The sequence below is a fragment of the Dermacentor andersoni genome, chromosome 6 (genome assembly GCF_023375885.2).
Source record: "Dermacentor andersoni chromosome 6, qqDerAnde1_hic_scaffold, whole genome shotgun sequence".
Taxonomy (NCBI): Eukaryota; Metazoa; Arthropoda; class Arachnida; order Ixodida; family Ixodidae; genus Dermacentor; species Dermacentor andersoni.
Window position 1 is genome coordinate 164,798,582 of NC_092819.1, and position 26,678 is coordinate 164,825,259.

The following is a 26,678-nucleotide window of genomic DNA, read 5'->3' on the forward strand; positions in this document are numbered from 1 at the left end:
TTGTGAACCGTTCTGTTGCATGTGTTGAGGTCTTTGGTGATTAATCCGATACTGGAATGATGGTCGGAGTCCAGAAGATTTTTCACTTTGGCCACATTTTTGTCCAAACCACTCGTTGAAGGGCATCCAGATTGCTCCATATCTTCAACGGTCTCTCGTCCATTCCCAAACTCACTGAACCACTGGAAAACCTGAGCCCTTGACAGGGCATTGTGTTTGTAAGCCTCCTTAATGAAGGCAAGCGTCTCGGAACCAGTTTTGGCCAGCCGCAAGCAAAATTTTATCACATATCGCTGCTCCGGTGAACACTCAATTTTTTCTGTTTTCTGCCATGACAAACTCGAAAACAGCTTTTGCGTCACTTCAGATCCTCGCTGCGTCAGAGCTTGGGCACAACTGCTGCCCAATGCGTCAGTTAGTTTAGAACCTCCGCCACAAATGACGCTCCGGGGAGAGCGCGCTATTGGCGACTGCAGTGCCACGCAGCAGGCAGTTTCATTACTTTGCGGACAAGGCCTGTATAGCAGCTTTTTTACAGCCAGTTTCCGTTTCTGCTGTATTGTGATCTTGTGGCACTGCATGTGATGATGAAAAACTTTATTTATCCCTCTTTAAAGGGAAGGGGGCAATGGAATAGAGGGTGGGAGGAGGAACTACTTGAAGTAGGCCTCCTTTATCCTCTCAGCCCACTCCAGGATGGCCTCCTGAAGATCGGGCCTGGAGCTGCGCAAGGCAGCCTCCCACTGCTCCTCACTAGATATTAATTGCTTGAGGAAAGGGGGTGCTTAGGGCACCCCCATATGATGTGGTTTAAGTCTGCTCTGGGAGAGACACAGAATTTACAAGAGGGAGAAAGGTAAATGGCGGGATGAATGCGGTGGAGTGGGAACAAGACATTGCAGCTGTTTTGACACTCGCTTCGGCTCACATGGTCGTCCACTATGCTGCTGCATCGGCCCTCGCAACCATTAATTGAGCAAGCCTGAGCAACCTTCCCCCGTACTTGTGTGGCATGATCACATTACAGCCCCTCCCCCCCCCTTGGGCACACATTAAGCTGCCATCTTTCTCGGGTCACCTCGCACACTTTCCCTCATGCAGAGCGCACGGGACAAAATAGGATCTCATCATCCTTGGACCTTATACAGCACGTGACGGCAAAAGGATCGTGCATTCACAGTACGACCTCGTTGATACAATCTCGTTTTGTATGACCTTATTCACTTCGCTCCTTAACTCTTTCGTTACCGCGAGAAAACGGTCGGTTTTTATACATCTCTGAGAAAATATTATTGACCACTACAAATAATATTCCAGGACACATTGCAACATAGTAGTATATTGTACATAATAAAATGCTCTTTGCAAAAATATACGTTGCCAAACGACAAGATTTATTAGGTAAAAGATAAAAATTCTAGAAAGCGCCATTTTTGCTTCCAGTTCATAAAAACAATAAAAAAACGTACCTACAAAAACATTAATATCGAATGAAATTCATAATATACATTTCAAAGATCAATAACCCAGGAATAGTCCGAAAAAATGAATGCTCAGTACACTGCCGCTCTTCGGATACAATACAGAAACTAAGACCAGTTCATCGCTCATGCCATGTGGTGAAGCAGTTCCTGAATTGTGTGAAGCATAGGTGCACTCGGCACTTTTCCCAGAAAATGTCTGGCTTTTCTTCAACTTCGCCATCCTCGTAACACATTCTGCAGTTCCACCTTTTTGGCATCATCTGAGGTTGGTCCGATGAGAAGTCCAAGGAACGTACTTCACCAGTTCGTCTAAGAGTCATGCACCTCTTCCAGGATCGATTTCTCAGCGTAGTTGGGCAACTACAATATTATGTATCCAAGCATACCTGTTTGCATTTTTGCAGATTGTCTCTATCATCTATGGAGAGAAAAGGAGTAGAAAGAAATCCCACGCCGTTGTAAACTGCCTTGCACTGATCGGTAGTGTTGGGCCGAGATTTGCTATGGGCAGCCTTCTTGGCGTGAACGCAAGTTTATTTGCTGCCGATGGCAGCACATCATAACCAAGCGAAGTATGCACCCTGAAGATAATCAGCAGAGCTCGAGGGTCGTGCAAAAAGATCGACAGATAAGCGCACACAAGGAAGGTGACCACTCAAGCTTGTAAAGGAAGCTCGCCAGTGAACTGCTGCGGATGTCCCATGCCGACTTAAAATATTGTCGCCGTCAGAGCTTGACTGTTTTGCTGTCATTCTCAGAATCATCACTCGAGTCCTCATCACTAAATTGAAGTGCTGGTGCAGCATAGTTTCGAGCACGGCGCTTTTCTTGCGACACAGCCATGCGGGACAACACCATGTGGGTTGATCCCGAAGATAGTGCAATGCCGGGCCGACCCGCGGCGGAGGTGAAGCAGGCGTTAAGCACTGCCCATACATGCACTCTAAGAACAGTTTACACCCTTTGGCGTGCCCCTTCTGCCACACAATAATAATCGTCATCTGCCTTGATGCATTTCCTTTCTTTAACACTGCGAGCCCCGAACTTTCCAGTAACGAACGGGACGCGCGTTATCAGCATAGAACAGTTTACACCCTTTGGAGTGCCCCTTCTGATAATGCGCGTGCCGTTCGTTACTGGAAAGTTCCGGGCTCGCAGTGTTAATGAAAGGAAACGCATCAAGGCAGGTGACGATTATCGTTGTGTGGCAGAAGGGGCACGCCAAAGGGTGTAAACTGTTCTTAGAGTGTGAGCCGATCCCGAAGATAGTGCAATGCCGGGCCGACCCGTGACGGAGGTGAAGCAGGTGTTAAGCACTGCCCATACTTGGGCCGATCCCAAAGATAGCGCAATACCAGGCTGACCCATGGCGGAGGTGCAGCTCGCCATTAAGGGGCCCACATACAGTAGAACCCCGCTGTTACGTTCCTTACTGCTGCGTTTTCCCGGCTGCTACGTCGTTTTCATCCGGTCCCGGCATAGCTTCCATAGGATCCAATGTATAAGGAACCCCGCTGTTACGTAGTAGCTGTGAAAACGTTTCCGCATGATGCGTCGCAACCCGAACCCGCCTGGGCTAAAGTAGGCAACGCGCTTCAACCGCTATTTTGACTTTTGACGAGTTTTGACCGGGCTTGGCCGGGCTTGGCTATGGAACTGGCTGCAAGAAGCAGCACGCCAGTTCGAGAGGCCGCCACTAGGTGGCCATTCGTGAAAAATGCTCTCACTATCATCACTGTGATTACGGTCCCGGCATGGTTTGTTGGACCAGCGCCTCCTCTAGAGGAGGCGCTGGTTGGACGGGTCGACTCACGGAGGAAGGAAACTCAGGAGAGGCCCTGACGTCACTCTTTGTGAAGCTATAGCTAAAGGGAAGCCGGAAGTGGCCGTTGCTCATGGCGTTGCTCCGCCTATCGGGCCAGCTCTCCTCTTTTGTTTACATTTCTCGCGAAACCGCGCTGCACGCAACCGGGCTGCTCGGACGCGCGCGCTCCGCAGCAATACTAAACAATCGTTGGCACGTTAGCATGATTACGCCAAAGAGGGCAAAATTTCCCGCGGATATTCCTTCGTCCGTTGCCATTGCCGGGGCGCGGTGACAGCGAGGAGTACGAGCCACATGATGCTGGGGAGTTGCCAAATCCTAGCTTTGTAGAAGCCGTCGCGGCTCTGGACCTCCTCCGCAGGTACGTCGCACCTCACAGCGACGCTGACAGCAATGCGGCCTTCCAGGCTATTGAGAAACGTGTGATTTCTAGCGAGTGAAAGAAACTGCAAGCCACCATTCTAGACTTTTTTAAGTTCTAAGAGCACTCTGTGGAAATAAATTGTCTATAGTTGAAGCTGCACTTTTTTCATTCATTTTCGGAGCTTTCCTCACTGTTGCATTTTCCCGGCTGTTACGTTTATTTTCCTCGGTCCGGTGAAAAACGTATGAACGGGGTTCCACTGTACATAGCTTCGCTGGTCATCCTTCTTCACAGAATGAAATGGCACTGAGATTTTTTTGTAGTCTGCTAATGTAGCAGTTAAATCTTTTGCACTACAGCCAGTGATAATTTCCTTTCAATGGCCCCTATTACATGTGTCTACAGCCTACAAATCCTTCAGCTACTTTTTCTTTTCTTTTCTTTTCTTTTTTCACAACTTTGTACTATAATTTGTCAACAGTTTATTTAGCATGTTTGCAAAGCTTGTTTGTGGCCACACTATAAAGATGTTGAAGAGCTTTTCATGCATTATTTTTAATAACAATTAGTGATCTTGTGTTTAAAGCTGGTCCCAATTTTTCCTGATAATTAACTGTATATATTTTCACTAGTTGGAACTATCGTGGTGCCCAGGTATTTCGAAATAAGTATTCCTGCTGCAAATATGTATACATGTATGTCTGCACTTCACTCTTTGTATTCTATTCGTATCTGAAAAAATTGATATTTGCCCGCCTCTAGTTGCTACTATTTGCACTGCCATGTAAAATGGGGATTGCCAGAAATATGCTGCTGCCGTTGCCATGTCGAAACAGTGATTCTATCAGCCTCACAGATAAGGCGGTGGGTAACATTGAGGCTAACTATTCTGGCCACTCCTTATATCCAAATAAATACTGTATCTTTCCTTCACATTGGTGGCAGTGACCTCCAGTGCTATAGAGCTCAAGCATAGCTGCAGCAAAGTTTGACCTTGGCTGCTCTTTTATATGGGAATGCAGTGTGCAGTTTTGTTTTCCTCCTTGCAGGCAGCAACACTTACGAAGAAGCGGCCGCCTACATACAAATGAAATTTGAGTCACTGAACAAGCGCCGGGATACCAAGGAGATCTACACGCATTTCACATGTGCCACTGACACCAACAACATCCAATTTGTGTTTGACGCTGTGACAGATGTCATCATCAAGAACAACCTGAAGGACTGTGGTCTCTTTTGAATGCCTTCTAACTCCACAAAAAGAGCATCGTGTCAGTGGTGCACCCCGATGACAGGAGGAGCGAGCCGGCCTATTGTACCCTTGCCAAAACTGGATGGTGACCTGCTCTGCACATCTCATGCACCAGGTGTTCTCGTCAGGAAAGTGGACTGCTGTTTGGCAGAACAGGTGGGTGGCAAATGCCGCCAGAGGAGAGACCAGCTATAGCCATGGCAGGGTTGCACGCTTGGCACGTAATTTGAGTCTAGGCCCTGTGCAATGCTGCCACTTGGCCGATATTTGCATTTATGTCTTGTGTTCACTAGCCACACATCTTTCTTCTAGACCATTCTTCTTTTTCTTGCTTTGAAGCTTGCCATGCAAAAAAAAAAAAAAATTACAAGACCTGGTTCTCATGTGGCAATATTTCACTGTGGCATGGCATTTATTTTACTATTGTTTTGGTTATTTTTTGTAAGTGGTCGTGCTTTGCCACACTGTTTGTGGTTCTTTTTTTTAGTTGCGAGGAAAATTGGTTTGCTACCTTCCTCTCTGCAAGTGTGCTATTTTGACGCACGACGAGGAAGTCCTTTGCTTTGTGCATTCCTCGTGGTGTGTGATGCCTGTAATGCTGGCAGTCAGTGTCATACCTGCCAAGAGTTCCAGATTAGCCGTACAGTATACAGATTTCAGCCATCTTGTGAAAGCTTGTCCCCCAAATCAGACTTTCAGATTCTCGTGCACTAAGAGTGCCATTGGTATAGCCACGTATAAGAAAGGGTGCAGCTGCCCAAACTGTCATTGCTATCACCAAATCATAATGTGATTGTACCGCTGCTATTTCAGCGACATGGCAAAGAGAATTCTGTGTGCCTTGCTGCTGCTGCCAAAGCACACCTCACCAAATGCAATGTTGTAGATAGGTGGCCTAATTCAGTTGAACTATTATATAACATATGAACTTTCTAATCAAGTTGTGTCCAACATGAAAATGCCTTCATTATATTCAATATTCACTACAAGCATATATTTGTTACATTCTGATACCAGCTAGAAAAAGTATCTATTTACTTTCAAATACCTGATATATCGTTATGTATGGGTTTGGGTACATCAAGGTTTGACTGAATGTGGACTCTGGGATTGTCGCCACTGCACAATGTTTGCACTGGCGCATACTGTGTTGACAATGTCGGAGGCCTGCTTTTAAAGGCCTAACTATGTGTATGCGATTTTCAAGCGACACATTTGACCATTGTAGATCATAGTCTGTTGCTATTGTTTGTCGTGTTGCCAGTTTTTTACCTGCAAGAACATTTTACTCGCTGTCACCTGGAAGTTCGTACAGTGGCTTCCACTTGTTGCCTCGATTTCGTAACGACATGACAATGCTCGGACTGCTTGCTTCTATCCACATTCGTCCTTGCTACTTGCTCTCTGTCGTGACAGCACAAAATAAATTGTAAAATCATCCTATGCTTAGTCAAATTCCATGCTGAAAACAAGGTATTGGCTATTATTTGATGTTATTTTTCATATCTCCTGTATGTTTTGACTTTGCTAGGCCTAAGGTAGCACTGAACAGCGAAAGTACTTTGATTTCTACCTAGCAGATAGCATGACAGCATTTAACGTTGGTCATGCAAAACACTTTTCCACTGCAAGATTACAGTAGATTTAGCGCACTCACATTAAAATATTGATTTCACTGGATGTTTGCAATCTTGTATGAGTGTAAGATTGTATTTAACTGGGCAACAATGGAAATTCATTGTTGCTGCTTTTCATCCTTGTACTTCGGTGTGCCACCACCCCGTCACTTGAGTATTGTGTGGCTGTGCTTGGCCCTTTCTAATTGCTTCCTCTTAAACTGCCGTGCTGGCATTGAGGCACCTCATTTCGAGGCGGCTCAGCGCCTTCTGTTCTGTAGTGCTCACTGCTGTTTTAAGACTGGCAGCAGCACAATTTAATGATGACCGTCTATGTTCTTTCTTACCTGCCTCATTATTTGTGATTGTAATTGTCACTTCTTATAGAACACAGGGACGGTTCACTGTGATAAGGGTCAACTAAATTAATCAGGTTGTTCAAATGATGAATGGTATTGCTTTCTTTTTCCATGCTTTTGATTGCCTCTCTCTCGCTGTTCAACTCTAATTCTGATGTCTGGAACTTGGCAGGTATGCAGTGTATTGTTGTATTAGATTGCAAGGACAGTAACTTTCCATCTGTCTGTTGAACCCTTTGAAACAAACAGTGCCTTTCCTGACTGAGCTTCTTGAGAGGTTGTGCGTGTGTTTGTGTGTGTGTGTGACAATGTTCTCCACTACTTGCCAGGCATTGTTTGTGGGCAAAGGCCCTGCTTTAATTACATTAGTCATTTGCACTTGCAAAGTAATGGTCAATTTTTACAAAGGGCAGATATTGTAACCCAGTTGTTGCTAGCCTACAGGCCTTGTTTTTTTGGCCATGGTGGGTTTTCCGTATGCAGTGGGCTTTGGGCACATTTTTATCGGGCTATTCTGACATCAAACTTTACTGTAAATTTTGAAGTGTTCAGACTTTTCGTCATTAACAGTAAGGAAGCAATTGTTACTTTGTGACTATACTTGCCATTTTTCTTGGCACCAAACTTTGGTAACAAGCATCTCACCTTTGCCACTTTGTGCCCAACGTTGTCTCGGAACACTATTATATATAATATGACAACACCAATATATCAGCCACCCCTTTTGTTATGCTATGAATAGCTGCGTGCCAAACTATAATTGCGCTGGCTGTAGTAGTAAAAAAACGGAAGGCATGTTTTTGTGTCTGCTTATGGTGTCGTTTCAGCAACAACTTAACCATGGTGTACAAGAAAGTTTCGGCATTCAGGTTTTTGAAGGCCAGCATGGAAGTCGCGCTTTCCTTGAAGCGGCGCACATTTTAAGTTTAAATGTGTTACCTTTAGCACGAATTCAGATATCATGCTTTTATCCATGTGCGTAGTCCCACAACTTACCATAACTGGCCAAGCTTTGCAATCCTATTTTGATGGAGTTTGCAATCTGTTTCAAGTTATAGCTGTAATAAATTGAATACAGTCGTAGTGGAACCATCAGCCACGGCATCATTTTATTACTTTTGCCAAAGACACGCATTGGATCTGTCAGGCACGTTGGTTGCAGGTTTTCAGTGGCACACTTGTGGCAATGGAGAAGACTGGCGTGGCATTGGTGTGGTGCTGCCAGCACATTGCCAAAACAGGGTTTGTAGCAGGGCTTGAAACCCTTTGATATCAAAGTGCCCTATTCAGGGTCACAAAAACCTTAAAAAATTTGTGGACAGGAAAAATATTTGGGGAATTTAATCTTCAGATGTGTTTTATTTTATGTGTCTGAGCATAACACTGGTGCAGTGTAGAAGTTAAGCCAAGCCAATTCACTTGAGTAGCTTTGCAGTACAGTCTACTTCTGTTAATTCGACTTGGACAGAACCCACGAAATTGATCGAATTATCCGGTGAGTCGAATTGCCTAAATGAGATGCAGAAAGAACACCCAATTCATTTGGCAGGGTTTTCTCAATTCTAACATGCCCCTAAATTAAAAGCGCATCCATTTTCTATCATTCCAAAATAGAAAAATGACATAGAAGTGACATTAGATCTATGAAACAAAGTAGAAATATAACGTCTTCGCAATTTTTTTAGCGAGAAAAATCTAAATGTGTCGCACAACAGCAGCTATTTCCTAAAGTTAGCTTCGCCACAATACAATCGTGTTATGCGACAAAGCATACGAACACCGCGAAGGCAGTTTTGGTAGTATGTCGATTGCATTGTGTAAACAATTTGGGGCCCAATTTTCCGGAAAAAAAAAGCAAGCCGCATGTTAGACTTGGATAATTACCGTAATCATACATTGAGAGCTATAGTTATTTGAAAATCTTCCTATGGTAGGCTGGAAGTAGGTATTTTTGATGGGAGAGCTGACCTGAGTTCAACGCATTTGCTGTCCACATAGTTCCACTGAAATGCTGCCACTAAAGGGTTCATGTTAAGGGTTAGCCGCGTGCATGCTAACCGATCAAGTTCAAATTAATGAAATTGCGCCCATAGACGGGTGTCAGCCAGGACCTTCGAGCAGGATCGAATTGACCCGAGTCGAATTAAAGGAAGTGCACTTTAGTTTTCGAGCTGAGCCCTTCTTCATTTGTGTCCAATAAAAGAAGTTTGCTTGTTCTTGAAGACAATGCTTTGTTTTGAAGCTCTAAAACATAATGATGCTTTAGTCCATAAATATGCTTTTTCGGAGGCCTTGAAAATCTTCAAGAAGTATTTTTCACAAGAACTGCTATGAACTGTGTGGAAGATTCGGTTGCTTTGTGTATTTCAGGAGGTTGTCATTTGCTGTTCAGCATTCCATCTTTATGGCTCAACCAGCACATGTCAGACTATCATGCTTCAACATTCTTCAAACTTTGATCTTTAACCACCAAGACAATTGTGCATCTGAGCAGTGTTTAGCGTTCTGGCTGAGAACATGCGACTGGACTGTTTAATCGCCCTCTGTTCCGGCAGGGATCACAAGTTTGTTTTCGTGTGCTGCTATGTGAACCATATGGCCTCCAATGTTGCTCTTCCTGGCAAGCATGTGCATTGTAACTGCTAAGGAAGCTGTGTCCTTTAGGCAAGTGATGATGATGGGCAAGGTTTTGCAGTAAATATAGGCACATTGGTAGAGCGTTTTTGAAGCTTGCATTTTGGCAAAAGTTGGTGGTAGCTGTGTTGCTTTTTGAAATGTGCTTTACCACTGCTGGAGGCACGTGACGTGTGCCAGGTGGAGCAAGTGTAGAGCTTTGTGTGTACGATTGCATTATGTGTTAAACCACACGTTGCTTGTGCAGGAGTACGCTGTGGCCACAGGCTTAGCGGCCTGAAGTTGCGTAATAGCTTTTGATAGGCAGCAATGAGCGACTGCATTGGATTCAATTTTGCAGCAACAAAAGCAATGTCGTTCCTTTGTTCGTTTCATTTCTTTAAATGCAAATCGGTCCTTGTAAAAGTATCCCTCCTGAACACCATATATTATTGGTTGACATCAGAGAGGAACAGAATGATCTGCCTGCATTGCCATAAGGTTTTCCAAGGTCTGTGCTTTGTGTCTTGCTGCACCACTGTGGCTTCAGAAATTTTTTTTCTAGCGCTAACTCACTGTGGGTCTCTAATGTGTATATATTAAGTGTCTGTTGTGTAGAATTTCATGTTAGTGTGACTTGTGGCCCCATCTTCCTTCTCTTAGTGTGGCTTAGCTTTTGGTCAGTTCAGCTGTTCACTGTTTGTTAGCTTGCCATAGGTATTTATGGAAACAGGTCACCTTATATACCTTAGTGTGCTCCCAAATTGATTGCCTTGCGAGTGTGAACTACGTTTGTGGGCATGGCTGTGCATTTTTCGAGCTGAAGATGTCCTAGTCTTTTCAACCCTGCTGTGTTTTGCAAGCAAAGTACACTGTAGGTAATCTTGTATCGAGCTGAATTGACGTTGAACTTGCAAGAGTCGTTACCCAAGTTGTGTGTTTATCCTTGTCCCCCCACACACATGCTCTCCAGGCCGGCCTCTCCACCTTTCTCTTCATTAAAATTTACTCCTCCTTCTCCCACAGAACTTGTTGCAGCACTGCAGCAGCACATAACAGCAGAGTTGAGGGGGCTTGGCCAAAACCAAACTCAGTTTCGTACCGAGCAGGTAATGCTGTGGAGACTTCCCTAGTTGCTTGCATTTTGTGACCGAAAATAGTGTGCCACACATATATATGTATGGGTGTGCATTGTCATTTGATTTAACATTGACTACGACACTTTAATGTTGCAAAACATCACTTTATTGCTTGGAAGGTGTCGCAGATGTGAACCTGCTAGTGGAGTGATGTTTCTGTGACCAGCGGCTGCAGCTCGCGCCCGTGACGGAAGCATAGCCCATTGCTTGCTTGAAGCACAAAGGTGTACAAATATGTGATTGGACATAACCTTACATCCACAAGTTGTTGTAATATGCAAAATAGATTTGAAAGCGTTGCAAATCAAAAGTAACCGCTCTGCGAAACGGGCACCAGCACACCTCCTGCAGCATTGCCTGTCACTTGGCAGGCAACTCTGCTGGTTGTAGTTCCTGCTTCTCCAGCCAGCTTCAGTGAGCATTCCTTGGGAGTGCAAAGCTTTGCTGCTTCCTCATCTTGTCACATCGCTCCCTGTGAGTATGTTCCGCTCTGGGCTTTCACGCATGCCGATTTGCCATTTTCATTGCATTGTTTCATGTTCAGCCTTGTTTTCACATGCTGGCTGTCCCAACTAAATGTCGCCAAAAATGAAAATATAACCGAGGACCTTAGGTAAACGGTGCCCACTGTATGTTTATGGCCGTTGTTTAGGCTAGTCGGGTATTTTTTGTGTGCAGATAATTAGTTTCTTTAATTAGCTAAGTTTTAATTAATGTAGCTTATTTGTAAAGTGTAATAAAAATGTTCATTTCAGTGAAAACAGTGCTCTGAAATGTGAGCATCATTGTCTAGTATGCTGTGCATCTTACATATGCTCGAAGCAAGGGCTTCACATTTGATAACCAAGGATGCATGCTGAAGATTGCTGATGCATCTGGGAAAGAGCATGGCTGCTCATTCCCAGTGTCATAAGCTAGGCCCATATTCAACAAGGTTTACATTTGAGACCATTGCAAACCATAGCATGTGGACATGTCGCATGGTATTTTTATGAATATGTATTGTGGTCTTTCTGTTTTTCGTTTGGGAAAAAGACCACATATGATCTCGATTGCTTAAACCCTGTTATTGCTGATTTTTTAACGTCTGCATTATCAAGTTTGATGATTAGTTAGATAAGCAAACTTAAAAACTTATTAACCTTATTTGACAATTACTTGTGCAGAGCAGGAAAAAAAATATAACTAAAATGAGTGATGCCCATCACATACAGTGAGTGCTGTTAGTATGAAGCCCTCTGTTCTTAATACTGTGAAAAATTTAGTTTGCACAGCCAATATGGCTGCAACGCTGCTTTACATTCAAAATTCATGTGAAAACAAGCTCCTGCCATGTTAAACTGCCGAGTTTTCTGCAGCAGTTGAGAGGGTTGTAAACATGGGGGTATTCTAGTGATTATGCAATTTGTACAGTAAAGGTCACTGCATGCTTTGCCAATGAACATAGCTTTGTACAGCAAGACTTGCTAAAGAACCAATGAGCAAGCTTGGAATGGCCTTTGCCATCTGCACATTCATGTGTCATAGACTTATTTAGGCACGTTATCACCCTTGTGATGCCATGCAACACTTAAATGCAGCTTCATGTCACCTGAACTAGCATTGGCAGGGCCGCCTTGCACCGAGTCAGTCCGTTCTGTAGGTCACTGACTTTTTTTTCTGGTGTGTCTACCAGATAATGCTATCACTTCTCATTTACCAAGTCCTGCATGCCTATGTTGGTTGGCTCTGTGTGGCTTCAAGTTATTCTTGTGACATTTCTCGTCATCTCAGGCATGTGTTGTCCCGTGTTTAAGGCCTGTTGGATATTTTTTCTCGTCATTCACTGCCAGCAGCAGAAGCCGTACATGGGCGTGGTCCACACTGTGTGATTTCCTTTCCTTGATTTCTTTCCTCTGTGGTCGCCAGTTTGGTATTTCTGGTCCCTCGTCATATTTAGTGACGATAGTTTTTCTGTTTAATGACACGAGTTACAAATGTGCTGTCTTGCTCTGTCATATTTTTGTTATTGCCAGCACTCCTGCTGATGCATGTCGTAAGCAGTCTTGCTTCCATTGAATACTTCACTTTTTGCCTTGGTGGAGGCACTGTAACACGCTCACTTTCCTTATGTACAACCGTGATACTGCAACATTCAGTCACATCAGCCCTTTCTTGCTGATGGCGTGGCCTGTATGATAGCATCCTTCCCACTTCGTAGCTGAATTTAAAACAGGACTGCCGTACCAGTTTTGGCATTTTGCGGACTGCGTTTTTATCATACCAACTTGACTCCTTTCCCTCAACTATTATACAACTTCTTGTGGCATGTGCCATTGGTAGCAGTTCCAGACTGCTTTTTTTAAATGGTATATTTGGCGCATAGTTTTAAAACCTCTACAATTAATCATTGCTCATTATTTTCATATTGAAAACTTGTAAAAAAAAATTATGGTGGTTTTAATGCTAGGCCATGTGTGCATGCACATTTTGCATGGAAGATTTGCTACAGCTGTGTAGAGAGGTAGTGGTGGTTGAGCCATAGCCTTTTATTCAGCTGTGGCATGTCTTTGCTGTTATCAGCCCAGTTAATAGGGAAAGACCCAATCAAGTTTTATATGTTTGAAAGCCAGACGGGCTGCCTGGTCTGCTGCTGCTCAAAAGTTAACGGCTGATTCACTTCAATCTTGGGGTGTGCCTGCATTATGCAATTTTCCTAGTCTGGAAAGGTGCACTTCATTACCTGCATTGGTCTGCTCTCAAACATGACTTCAGCTAGCCACGATAGCGACAGCTTAATGTAAAGGTTGCTTTCAGTTTTTGCTTCTGCCTACTACAGCTGGCATGTCATGGCTACCTTATGCTGACTCGCCGCTTCTGCTAGGCTCTTCCACCCACCAGTGTATGTGCTTTTGTGAAGAGGCACCTTTGCTTTCCTGTTTGTTGCATTTCCTAATGTTTCTCTTTCTTTTTTTTTCTCTCTCTCTTTCTCTCTCCTGTGCTCAAGACCCTTGGGAATCTTTGGGCCATCTTGTTCACAGTGCATGTTTATGGAACTGTCTCAAGTGTTGTCACATGACGAGCTCAGTTGAAGTTGCTCTGTATAAAGAAAGGGACGTTATTATAATGACACCTTTGTATATGTGTAAACAATTGTAATTCACAAGTCTGCAATGAAATGAAACTGTTGTTCTTGTACAACTTGGGTGCGCATCTATTTATCACTGAGACAAATACCAGTATTGGCTTAATTGTTCCCTGGAAGAGGAAACAGTTGCCGCCTGGTAACATCTTGTCACTGTTAGCCATTGTGTAGGTGACTGTACGAGGACCTACACATGTGAGGCTGTGATGTTAAAATGGCTCAATAATGGATGCAACTACAATGGATTCTACTATAGGTGCAGTTGTTTTCTTAGGCAAATCTGCCGTTTAGAGTTTCTTGGTTTGTGTAGCCACACTTAGTACCATTTGGTGCTTGCACAGCCTCTTGAAGGTGGTCCTTGTGCTGTTCACATCAATACTTCACATGGGGCGAAAGTTCTTTTTAGAGCACTGCACTGGCTCGGGACTACCCGAAAACCTGGGCACAGTCCGGGTCCACAGGATGAACTCTGGTCAGGTAAGCAAGTTTTCCAAGTCGGGCTGAGGAGCTTCAGGCTTGGGTTGGGCCTGTAATAGGCTTGGTTAAACTTCACAAAATTTTGGAGTATAAAAATTGCCATCCTTGTAGAATTTTATTTGAATTGTGCCTTTTTACCTATGGCAAAGCAAGGGCAGGCAGACCACAGCACAGCAGTGGTGCACTCTACTGGCACGTTCGACAACCCTCGGGCCTCTGGCCAAACAGTACCAGTGGCCATCCGTGTCCACCTATGCCCTCCTCTTTTTTTCTCTTCACTACACAGGGAAACTGGTCTGCATAGTTCCCAGGTTGTTAGAACCTGCAATTTCTTAATTTGAGCTTTGCTCTCAGTTGAAACGGACAATTTGACATTCGAATGATGAGTTTGAAAGCGGCTCAGCCTGTCAACAAGGGATAACCATTAGCCGGGTGGAGAGTGGCAGTGAACAATGAATTTCAAGAGCGACAGTGTGAGAACAAGTGACGAGTTAGACAGATATTTGCATCTCAATGGCATTGATATATATGGGTGTGTGATCTGGGGCACCTGCTTGAATAGTGGAAGGCTTGTAGAAAAATGTTCCCAAAAAAGTTCCCTAGACACTCCTGAGATGGTTTGCTGTGAGAGTCCTTGAGGCGAGCAGTGCGACTTTATGCAAAGACGAACACAGCACGGCAGGCCAAATCCGTATACTTCGGTGTGTCGTGCGCATTCTTCATATGGCAGAGCTCAAGCAGAAGCACTTAAAAGAAATTTCAGTGCAGCTGGTTGCATTGTAGAGCAGGAGACCTGCTTGAAGCGAAGTTGTTGCGCTGTATTGGTGGCAAGGGCTTAGGAGTCACTGTCTGTCGGAAGCACCTCACTTGCGTAGTATGAGCATGGCCTCCAATATTTGCGCACGTCGGTTGGTTTTTCTACAGCTGTCCCAATCGCACGAAGAGAACATAATTCCGGAGTTGGGCGTGGCTGGCTCCTCCTCTGCACCGTGGTACTCTCCACCAAGGCATAGGGAAGGCTTTCGGGTGCTCTGGTGTTGTTGCTGCGGCTTGGATGAGGCGGGAAAAAAAGTGTTTGCGATGCTTTGATTTTTTACACATTTGTAAATGACAGCTCAAGGTGTACGAGGGTCGAAGTGCATGCTGGAGCCTATTTTCTGAAATGCTTTTATTTTTCTGCAGACATAGCCCTCTACATTCAAGTGAGTAGGTTGAAATGGAATGTCTGCAAAAGCTCATCATATGCTAGGAAAGCATTATGCTTTGAGATTTGCTGGTTATATAGACATTTTTATCATTTTGTGAGCCAGTTTCAAAGCAGTTTCACCAGCTGGTATTGGCCCTTGCCTTCATCTGCATTTCGCCGTCGTGGTATGGCGTGAAGCAATACGTAGCATGACCCACCCACAGAAATATGCGGCAATCGCCAGTGTACTTAGATTGATGTGCACGTGAAAGAACCCTGAGTGGTCTAAATTATTTTGGAGCACCACGCTACGGCATGCCTTATAATCATGTTTTTTTCGTCCGTACACTCACAATTGTGTACTGCGATAGCGATTATATGGACACTACAGGCAGTGACATTGACATTTCCTCTCAGTTACGCTGAACGCATTTGAACAAGGCAACAGCACAAACGCTCAGTTTAAGCAGTATGCGCACATTACATAGAAAGAAGGTGGAGCACGCACTGACACAACTGAACCGACTAAACTCTGCACTCAGCATTGAACATGCTCGCTTCTGGCGATGTTGCCAGAGCAGCCAGGTCTGGCGACGCCTGACTCTCTTCACACCTCACTTTCGTGAGGAGGGTCGGGAATCGCCAGACCCTGCGGCACCAGCGGTGAAAGCGAAAGCTATGTGCTTGCATTGCTCACAATGCTTGGTGCTCGCCTACAAGGCTTCACACGTTTCCCTCCCAAACTCCCTCCGTCGTGCCGCGGAGGCACGAAATGTGGACACTTGTAGGAGAAAGACCAGAAGCACTGGACAGTGAAGGCGGTGGCCGTACATCTAGACTGAGCGTTGCCGCCGCTGCGAAGGACTGGAGCTACAGATGCCTATGTAAAGCTCGTATGTGCATGCACGTGCATCTGTGTTACGGAATGGGGAAGTTCAACGTATATGTGCAACTGTTGTGCTGCGAATAACGCAGTGGTAGCTCAGTTCCGCGATGGGTCCTTCTCTCGATACATGCAGTCGTTTGGAGTATGCTTGGATAAAGCTTTGATGTTGCTGCCATCGCAACGATTTTAGCAATGCTGTTTTTTGCAATTCACCATGTAGTCAGAAAATAATCAGAACATTTATTTTTTGCTTGAGGCTCACTCGGACTCCGGCCTACCAAAATTCTTCTCAGCCATCCTTACGTCCGTGGGTCAGTGACTCATAAGCGAGTTTGCTGACCTATGCCGTACCCACTTCCCATTCTCCTTTGAGCTCAGCGCTTTCATTCGCAAGGTCGCGGTGACAATAAATCCAGATAACCCAGACATCTCGAGGATGTTTGATCGGTGTCCCTGTGAGGATGTTGAGGATATCCTAAGGATGTTCCTAAAATGTCCTGCGCTAATCCAGAAAACTTCCTATGTGAAATGCCAAAAGATGTGTCACAGAGGTCACAGAGATGTCACAGGGTTGTTTTGGGATGTTATCTGGATGCGGGATGGAGGTTATATCCCAGATTCGGGACGTAAAATGATTGTTATTAGTTATGCTTGTTCTAGGCACATGTGGTGGCATTCGCCTGTAAATGAGTGGAGCAACCTAAGCCTTTAAAGCTTGCACAACTTTATTGCAACTTGTCATTGGGCTGCCTGAGTGAATGAATCTTGCAAACAGTCCGTCAACAGGCCCCTAAGAGAAGGGAAGAAAAGAGTAAAAAAAAAAAAAAAATAAGAAGCAACGCTAAAGTCAGGTGCTGTTGGAAATTAATATCGAACAACGAAAGCTTGGAACAATAAAATGTAGGCCAGCATGTCACTGAACATTCTCTTACGTACAAAACAATCTCTTATGTGCAAAAAAATGCCAAGTATTTTTTTTACCAAACAAAATTTTTTACATTTCTCTGTGGCAGCTAGTGTAATTGTAGTTCTTGTGCTGGATTACTGAAAGCAACGGACTGTACTTACATGCGAACTCTAAATGCATAATCGACTAATGAAGAAAGCTTCACTGATCACACTTTTCAATTATTATATCTGCACATGGTGCGATTTCCTAATTATAGCCAGTAAGGTCACAAGGCCTTTCCCCTGAGAATTGATTTTCAGGTTTGTACCAGAATACGTGAGCATCCGGTTACTTTTGTGCACAAAACATTTTCTAAAGAAAGTGGAACAGTGCATTTTTATCTTAAGTTGGTGCATATATCAAAACTAGTGCCATCCTTACTATTTTCTCCTAGTAGATGTGCCTTACAGACTTGATGGCAACAATGTGCAAATTACAATACTATGTGCCATAAAGTGATTAGTTAGTATTTATGCTAATCACTTCGTTGTGCATTTCGATTTATTGGGCAAGAAACGTCCACCGCTTCAAGCAACTCAGATCAAAGACAAGTACACTATCTGCTACAGGCAATTTTGTGAAAATTTTGTCATGGAACAAAAAAAACATGCACCCTGTATGTTATTCAGTTAACAAGCGAGATACTTGAGGAGAAAATAAAGAAATATGGGTGAACACATGCACTACCAGTTTTTCATGGAACGGCTATGTTGACTCGATTCAAAACATCTTGCAATCCAGCAATTAAGAAAAAATTTAGCCTCTATTTGACCATGTTTGTTGCAACTGAACATTACCTATGACCCAAAAGAGTACAGATTAGGTTTAGGTTGCTTGCCGATTTTCAGTCCTCAATGCATCATTGAAAAGAATAGCTCTCTAAGACCAAAACAGGCCTTGAGAAGGAATCAGAAATTGAATAAATGAGTCTGCAGCTAAGGTAAACCTCAATCTAAAATGCAACACCTTTAACTATGTCAAAAGCAAGAAGTAACCAAGCCTGTAGGAGACCACACACTCGCAGCTGAGTAATCAGTAGCCACACCTTTTTTTCTCCAATGCAGCTGCTCTCTCTTATGCATGACAAAACGACGACATTGCACATTTTCCTATTTCTTTTATAGTTGCGGTGGCTTGAGATTACAGCCGCTGGTCTGTGAGCATGGCTGCAAGCAAAAGGGGGGGGGGGGGGGGAGTACAAACGAATTTGTGCTATCTTCATCACAGGAAAAAAGAAAGCAGTTTTAGTTATGAAGGTATTCGACAAAAGTTCAAAGCAAGACCAACCCTGCAAATTGCTAGACATGCAGCTTTGAGGAAAAGTTTTGAGCCATGTGGCATTAATTTGACGAAAATTGGAAGGCACCAACCAAAAAAAAAAAAAAAAAAGGAAACATTTACGTTTCGGCTCCCCCACGAGAGCCTTGTTCACAATGAGGCAGAACAATTTTGCGTCGCTCTTTAAGTACGGCGCATGAGCGGACCCAGGCATCTTGCATAGATTGAAGGCAAGTCTCCGACATTGCGATTAAGCATATGCTGTGGTCTGGGTGATCACTGATTCGAGATCGAGCCGTGACTTTCTGTCCTTTTCTTGTGTAATCACACGTGCCTCTGCCCTGTTTATGTTGTGTGCGGCAGATATCGAGTGCTCAGCAAGTGCATTTTGATCTGCGTGCCGGTTTCTGACGTCTCTGGCGATCGCATGTAGCCCGACACCTGACACAGATGGGCAGTCAGCGCAAGGAATCGAGTACACCACAGCAAAAAATTTTTCTTTCTTGAGTTTGTCCTTGACTTAGACTAGCTGATTCTTTAGTTTTCGAGCTGGCACATGCGCGGTCTGTATTTCATACAAACCAGACACACGCAGCAGGGTTTCAGTGATGCCTGGCGCATACGGAAAGGCTGCTCGCTTCCCGGCACGTGGTGTTCGTTGCAACTTTGGACGGTCAAGTTGGCGTTTCACAGATTCAGTTTCGTGATGAGGATAGCCGTAGCTGTACAGATCACGGCGTACGTGCTCAGGTTCAGCCACCTTCCCGCGTGGAACACAGTTTTTTCGACGAAAGAGTGATGAAACAACCGAACGTTTTTGGCAGTCAGGATGTACAGAATTGAAATGAAGGTAACGGCCTGTATGTGTGGGTTTTCGGTGAACGTTGAACTTCATAGACTTGAGGCTTGTCGGGAAGCTAGTACATCTAGAAAGGGGAGGTGGCCGTCAGTTTCCTCTTCAACGGTGAACTGCATGGCAGGCTCCAAGCTATTCAAGTGAATTGTAAGGTCCTGCATTTTTTTTTGACAACACAAAGTCCACGTATTCGAGGAAAATAACTCTGGGAGCAGGTGTGAATGGCGCAAGTGCGCGGTTTTTGATGAATTCCATTGCTAGGTTGGCGACCGTAACGAAAATAGATAGCCTCATAGCCGCTCCGTGAATCTGCTTGAATGCGACATTTTCATTACTAAAATAGGTGTTTCATACACAGAAACCAAGACGGGATAGATCGTGCACGTCGATCGGAGTTCTTGCGGCTAGCGTTGGGTCGACTTCAAGGGCACTGACTTCCATGGCCAGTTCAATTGGGAGGTCCGTTTAGAGGGAGACACTACGTCGAAGGAAACCATCACTTCCTGGGAGTTGATTTCTATGATAGAAATCGACTCCGCTAGTCTTAGTCAAGAATAAACTCAAGAAAGAAAAAATTCCTGGTGTGGTATATTCGATTCCTTGCGCCGACTGCCCATCTGTGTATATCGGCCAATCAGGTGACTATGAACAAAAGTTACGCGACCACCAAAGAAACGTCACAAACTGGCACACAGATCAAAATGCACTTGCTGAGCACTCGATATCTGCCGCACACAACATAATCTCGGCACAGGCACGTGTGATTACAGAAGGACAGAAAGTCTTGGCTCTGTCTGGAATCATAGACCATCGAGACAACAGCACATATGCCTAATCACAATGACGGAGACTTTCTCCATCTATGCAAGATTCTTGGGTCCGCTCATGCGCCGTACTTAAAGATCTACGCAAAATTGTTCTGCCTCATTGTCAACAAGACTCTCGTGGGGGAGCCGAAACGTAATTCCATTCTTCCTCTCTTTTTTTTGGTCGGTGCCTTACAATTTTCGTCATCTATCATCCCGACCAGACGGGATTCCGTCAGACCCGTGGCATTTATATTGTTTGAAGCACTCGAACTGACAGATCACATATCCTTGGGCAAATGTGATTTATCTAAATGTTTGGGCAGCCTGTTTACCCACCATATTACCTTCCACAGTGGCCACATTCTGATGGCAGCAGAATGAGATATCCACGTTTCACATTAAAGAGACACTAAAGCGAAACAATATATCAGTTTAGACTAATGAAGCATTGTTTGAGAACCCTGCAGGCAGTCATTTCAAAAAATATACTTTGATTATTAGATGAGAAAATGAAGGTCCAAGTATCAGTATTTTAATTTCGCGCCGAAACCCCAGCGCCGGTACGTCATACGTCAAAGGTACGGTACGGTACGTCAAAGTATGTTTTCGCATTTGGGCCGCGTTGGCTGAATAAAGGTTCCCGAAACTTGCCATGTTTAATATTTGGTTCCTTTAGAACACAATGTAGTCAATCTGTGCCGCTATATATGATTAGTAGGCCCTAGAAGGTGCCATCAAAATCCAAGACGTCAGAGCCCCCAGGTGCGGGAACTTAAGTAGGCGTCGCCACCTGTATTTAGTTGCGCTTTTTCTAGCTTACCAAACGTCTTATCGTTGCAGGAGTGGTGTTTTTGGTCTTGTAGAACGGTCATTTACTGATGCAGAAGAAATCATTTTTCACTTTAGTGTCCATTTAAAGATCGCTCCGGACAGGCCGCCATTGGAATCTGAACCTGGCAACGTTTAACGCTAGAATGTTATCTAGTGAGGCGAGTCTAGCAGTGCTATTGGAGGAATTAGAGAGCAGTAAATGGGATATAATAGGGCTCAGTGAAGTTAGGAGGCCAAAAGAAGCATATACAGTGCTATAAAGCAGGCACGTCCTGTGCTACCGGGGCTTAGCGGAGAGACGAGAACTAGGAGTCGGATTCCTGATTAATAAGAATATAGCTGGTAACATACAGGAATTCTATAGCATTAACGAGAGGGTGGCAGGTCTTGTCGTGAAACTTAATAAGAGGCACAAATTGAAGGTCGTACAGGTCTACGCCCCTACATCCAGTCATGATGACCAGGAAGTCGAAAGCTTCTATGAAGACGTGGAATCGGCGATAGGTAAAATCAAAACAAAATACACTATACTGATGGGCGACTTCAATGCCAGGGTAGGCAAGAAGGCTGGAGACAAGTCAGTGGCGGAATATGGCATAGCCTCTAGGAATAGCAGGGGAGAGTTATTAGTAGAGTTTGCGGAACAGAATAATATGCGGATAATGAATACCTTCTTTCTCAAGAGGGATAGCCAAAAGTGGACATGGAGGAGCCCGAACGGCGAGACTAGAAATGAAATAGACTTCATACTCTGCGCTAACCCTGGCATCATACAAGATGTGGACGTGCTCAGCAAGGTGCGCTGCAGTGACCAATGGTAAGAACTCGAATTAGCCTAGACTTGAGGAGGCAACAGAAGAAACTGGTACATAAGAAGCCGATCAATGAGTTAGCGGTAAGAGGGAAAATAGAGGAATTCTGGATCAAGCTTCAGAAAAGGTATTCGGCTTTAACTCGGGAAGAATACCTTAGTGTTGAAGCAATGAACGAAAATCTTATGGGCATCATTAAGGAGTGTGCAAAAGAAGTCTGTGGTGACTCCGTCAGGCAGGATACCAGTAAGCTATCACAGGAGACGAAATATCTGATCAAGAAATGCGAATGTATGAAAGCCTCTAACCCTACAGCTAGAATAGAACTGGCACAACTTTCAAAGTTAATCAACAAGCGTAAGACAGCGGGCAATAGGAAGTATAATATGGATAGAATTGAACATGCTCTCAGGAACGGAGGAAGCCTAAAAACTGTGAAGAAACTGGGAATTGGCAAGAATCAGATGTATGCATTAAGAGACAAAGCCGGCAATAGCATTACTAATATGGATGAGATAGTTCAAGTGGCTGAGGAGTTCTGTAGAGATTTATACAGTACCAGTGGCACCCACAACGATAATGGAAGAGAATAGTCTAGAGGAATTTGACATCCCAGAAGTAACGCCGGAAGAAGTAAAGAAAGCCTTGGGAGCTAGGCAAATGGCGAAGGCAGCTGGGGAGGATCGGGAAGCAGCAGATTCGTTGAAGGATGGTTGGCAGATTGTTCTACAAAAACTGGCCACCCTGTTGACGCAATGCCTCATGACCTCGAGCGTACCGGAATCTTGGAAGAACGCTAACATAATCCTAATCCATAAGAAAGGGGACGCCAAAAACTTGAAAAATTATAGACCGTTCAGCTTATTGTCCGTTGCCTACAAACTATTTACTAAGGTAATCTCAAATAGAATCAGGAACACCTTAAGCTTCTGTCAACGAAGGAACCAGGCAGGATTTCGTAAAGGCTACTCAACAATAGGTGATATTCACACTATCAATCAGGTGATAGAGAAATGTGTGGAATATAACCAACCCTTATATATATATAGCTTTCATTGATTACGAGAAAGCGTTTGATTCAGCCGAAACCTCAGTAGTAATGGAGGCATTACGGAATCGGGGTGTAGACGAGCCGTATGTAAAAATACTGAAAGATATCTATAGCGGCTCCACAGCCACCGTAGTCCTCCATAAAGAAAGCAACAAAATCCCAATAAAGAAAGGCGTCGGGCTGGGAGATACGACCTCTCCAATGCTATTCAAAGCGTGTTTATAGGATGTATTCAGAGACCTGGATAGGGAAGAATTGGGAATTAGAGTTAATGGAGAATACCTTAGTAACTTGCGTTTCGCTGATGATATTGCCTTGCTTAGTAACTCAGGGGACCAACTGCAATGCATGCTCACCGACCTGGAGAGGCAAAGCAAAAGGGTGGGTCTAAAAATTAATCTGCAGAAAACTAAAGTAATGTTTAACAGTCTCGGAAGAGAACAGTTTACGATAGGTAGTGAGGCACTGGAAGTGGTAAGGGAATACATCTACTTAGGGCAGGTATTGGCTGCGGATCCGGATCATAAGGCTGAAATAATCAGAAGAATAAGGATGGGCTGGGGTGCGTTTGGCAGGCATTCTCAGATCATGAACAGCGGGTTGCCATTATCCATCAAGAAAAAAGTATAACAGCTGTGTCTTACCAGTACTGATGTACGGGGCATAAACCTGGAGGCTTACGAAAAGGGTTCTACTTAAATTGAGGACGACGTAACGAGCTATGGAAAGAATGATAGGTGTAAGGTTAAGGGATAAGTGAAGAGCAGATTGGGTGAGGGAACAAACGCGAGTTAAGAACATCTTAGTTGAAATCAAGAAAAAGAAATGGGCATGGGCAGGACATGTAATGAGGAGGGAAGACAACTGATGGTCATTAAGGGTTACGGACTGGATTCCAAGGGAAGGGAAGCGTAGCAGGGTGCGGCAGAAAGTTAGGTGGGCGGATGCGATTAAGAAATTTGCAGGGACGACATGGCCACAATTAGTACGTGAACGGGGTAGTTGAAGTATGGGAGAGGCCTTAGCCCTGCAGTGGGCGTAACCATGATGATGATGATGATGGAAGATCGCTATGTGGTTAAAATTGTTGCCATTGTACAGTCAACGACCGATCGACATGCCCGATAATTCGGATGGTTTCGCGGCACCACCACATACCCCATTGAGTAAATGTATAATGAACGTCTGAAATCTCTTACCCAAAAACCCTTTGCCGTCTGATTTTCGGATGTTTTTCCTTCATCGCAGGTCCGAAACGGCATTAATCAAAGCCACCACCGCTACCATTTTGATTATCTCGCCGCTTAAAACCGGCGCTCTAGCACGCAAGTCCGCTGGTAGCCGTAGCCACCAGCGCGGCAACTCTAGGCCTAACTGCTTCGGCGTTCGCTATTAAGCTTGTTGCCGTTTGGGGCAGGGTTTTTCATTGAAAGAATTCACCGCTGTCATCAACTCCGCCCGCCTTTGTAATCCTCGCCAATGGCTTCGAAGCTCGGAAAACAAGGCGTGTTGCATTATAACGGTTCCCGAAAGTTAGCTTCACCTCAATACAGCAATTTTACAAGTTGAAGCATACGCAAAGTATTGCGTGAAGCTTAAGCGTAGGAAGGGGAAACTGTCACGGGACACAGCATGTGTTCCTTAACTATACACGCGTACACCCGCCGTCTCCTGTCGCAGTACTACCACCGATATCGCTAATAAGTGTACTGGCAGGCCTTCAGAGCTTTTTCGGACGTGCCTGTGGCGATTTGAGCCCCTAAGGGCACTAGAACACTTGCATTCATTTTTTTTTTCGGACGCTTTCGTTGCTCCTATGGAGTCCGAAAATTGTACGTTGACTGTACAACTGACCAAGAGGATGCGTCAAATGGACCGTGGGACGAACGCGCGGCAGCGATCTGGCTTGGAGAGGGGAGGTTGGCGGCACGAGCAGATGGCGGCGGCGTTCTGGACAGGCTGGGCTACGCCCAGCTGCTTGGCCAGAATTCGTGTTCGTAGCCCGACTGCTCTCGTCCTGCCCACGGGCGCAGAAGCTCGCCGGCCTTTGGCAGCAGTTCACGATCGGGTAGAGTGGCGACGCACAGGAACGGGTTGGCAGAACGGTCGGGTGAAGCCCTGGTGGCTCGGTCCTGGAGCCCGACGGCCTGTCTTCAACTCCCACTTCGGTGGCCGACCTTCCTCCTGGCGTCGCTTCCTGGAACCGTCCCTGCGTCTCCCCTGCTTCTGCCAGCGCGCTTCGCTTTTCTTCCGCTCTGGCCGATTCGTCGTTTGCTCATTGGCTGTTTGACGCTCCGTGGTTTCTCCTGATTGGGTTGGCTTTTCTTTATTTTAGTTTCTTTTCTTGTGCCGCGTGTTCACGTGCCGGTCGCTCTTCGGCGTTGTCGTTTTCCATCCAGCAAGGAATTCGCCTCGTCGCGCGCCCTACTTGTCTGCTTCTTGGCCTCTGCAACCACCGCACCGTGTCGCGCACTACGCACATCACACTTTCTACAGTTCTATTTTCCTCCCCTCGGGCTTTGCACGTTAGTAGAAAGGGAAGCGCTGCAGTTTCAGCAATGCTTGTGAGGAAAGTCACCGATGATTACAGCTGTCAAGCGGCTAATGTGGCGACGGCCAGGGAGCTCAAGAGGGCATTGTGCACATTCGATGCGGCTTGAGTGAAAACGAGCTTCTACCGTCGCCTTTCCTCTGACTCGGACCTTTTTGCCGTCTTACGGGAAATGGGCCACGGGGTTGGTGTGCGAAATTCCCCTCGAGTGCGGCAGGTCCTACATCGGACAGAGTGGACGCTGCATAAATGAACACCCAAGGAACACGAACTAAATCTAATGAAAGATGGCGTGGCACTTTTGCCAGCGCACTGCAAGGGCTGCATGTGCAAACCACGTTTTCATGATATTAAGATTCTTGGTAGAAGCAGAAATAAATCGCACGTGAGCTAATGGAAGCTTAGTATGTGAAAAGAAGGGTTCAAGTTGCATTAGCGATACATATGTTTTGCTCTACAAATCGGGAATAAGATTGTTCGACCGCTGGATAACATAGGTTCGAGAACAGCCTGCGCATGCGTGTACGTGTATATATATTTCTGGGTCAGCGCCCAAACTAAATCAGTTGGAAGTGCCGCCCGTGTTTCTTCTGTGTCTTCCTTTTGCGTGCGTTTTACCTTGCGGCAAAAACGTGTCTTTTAGTAAAACATTGATTCACAGTGGATGAAAAGAACTAGGAAGCTTACCAGCAAGTATGCGGCCTGTAGGGTGATCCCTTGGGTTCAGCGAGAGCAGGGGAAAAGTAAACATGTCCGCACTAAATATTAGTAAAAGGCGATTGCTGGAAGAAAAGTAGAGAAACGACAAAAACGGAGAAGCTTGTGCAAAAACAAAGTTCCCAATAGGTGATCAGAAAATTTGGTTATAGCAATTCATCGCGCGTTTTTTTTTTCTTAGCCTAGGTAGGGCACTAGGCAGTATAATGAATAAAGGGAAAATCAGACATCCACCCGTTCGCAGCAATTGCTACAAAGGAAACCCATACGGGTTCCTCGTAAGAAAAGCCTCGGAGTTGAAGAAAAATTTGTCCTGGTCCAGGACTCAACCCGAGACCACCGCCTTTCCAGGGCAGCTGATCTGCCATCTGAGCTAACCAGGCGGCTAGCAGATGGCAAGGCGAAGTCGAATTTGTCGACAACACGAAATAAAGGCAAGTGTTTGACGTAGTTATGCGGAAACCCGCAAGGTGGAGAGAAGTAATGAATAAAGGGAAAC

At 45.0% G+C, this 26,678-nt stretch overlaps 1 protein-coding gene and 1 long non-coding RNA gene across 2 annotated transcripts in view; one reads left to right on the forward strand and one right to left on the reverse strand.

Moving 5' to 3' along the window:
- Galphai (G protein alpha i subunit) overlaps positions 1-13,832 on the forward strand; it is a 138,385-nt gene extending 124,553 nt beyond the window's left edge. Inside the window, exon 8 of the mRNA XM_050172284.3 lies at positions 4,723-13,832. Coding sequence (XP_050028241.1) covers positions 4,723-4,913 — 191 coding nt within the window. The 3' untranslated portion in view covers positions 4,914-13,832. The remainder of the gene's footprint in view (positions 1-4,722) is intronic.
- Positions 13,833-17,032: 3,200 nt separating this feature from the next.
- On the reverse strand, positions 17,033-25,458 carry LOC140219026 (uncharacterized). The gene is made up of 2 exons (XR_011895312.1): positions 24,766-25,458; positions 17,033-17,115 (listed from the first exon to the last, which is right to left on the reverse strand). It is a non-coding gene; the product is annotated as an uncharacterized lncRNA (long non-coding RNA).
- Between the last annotated feature and the right edge of the window lie 1,220 nt (positions 25,459-26,678).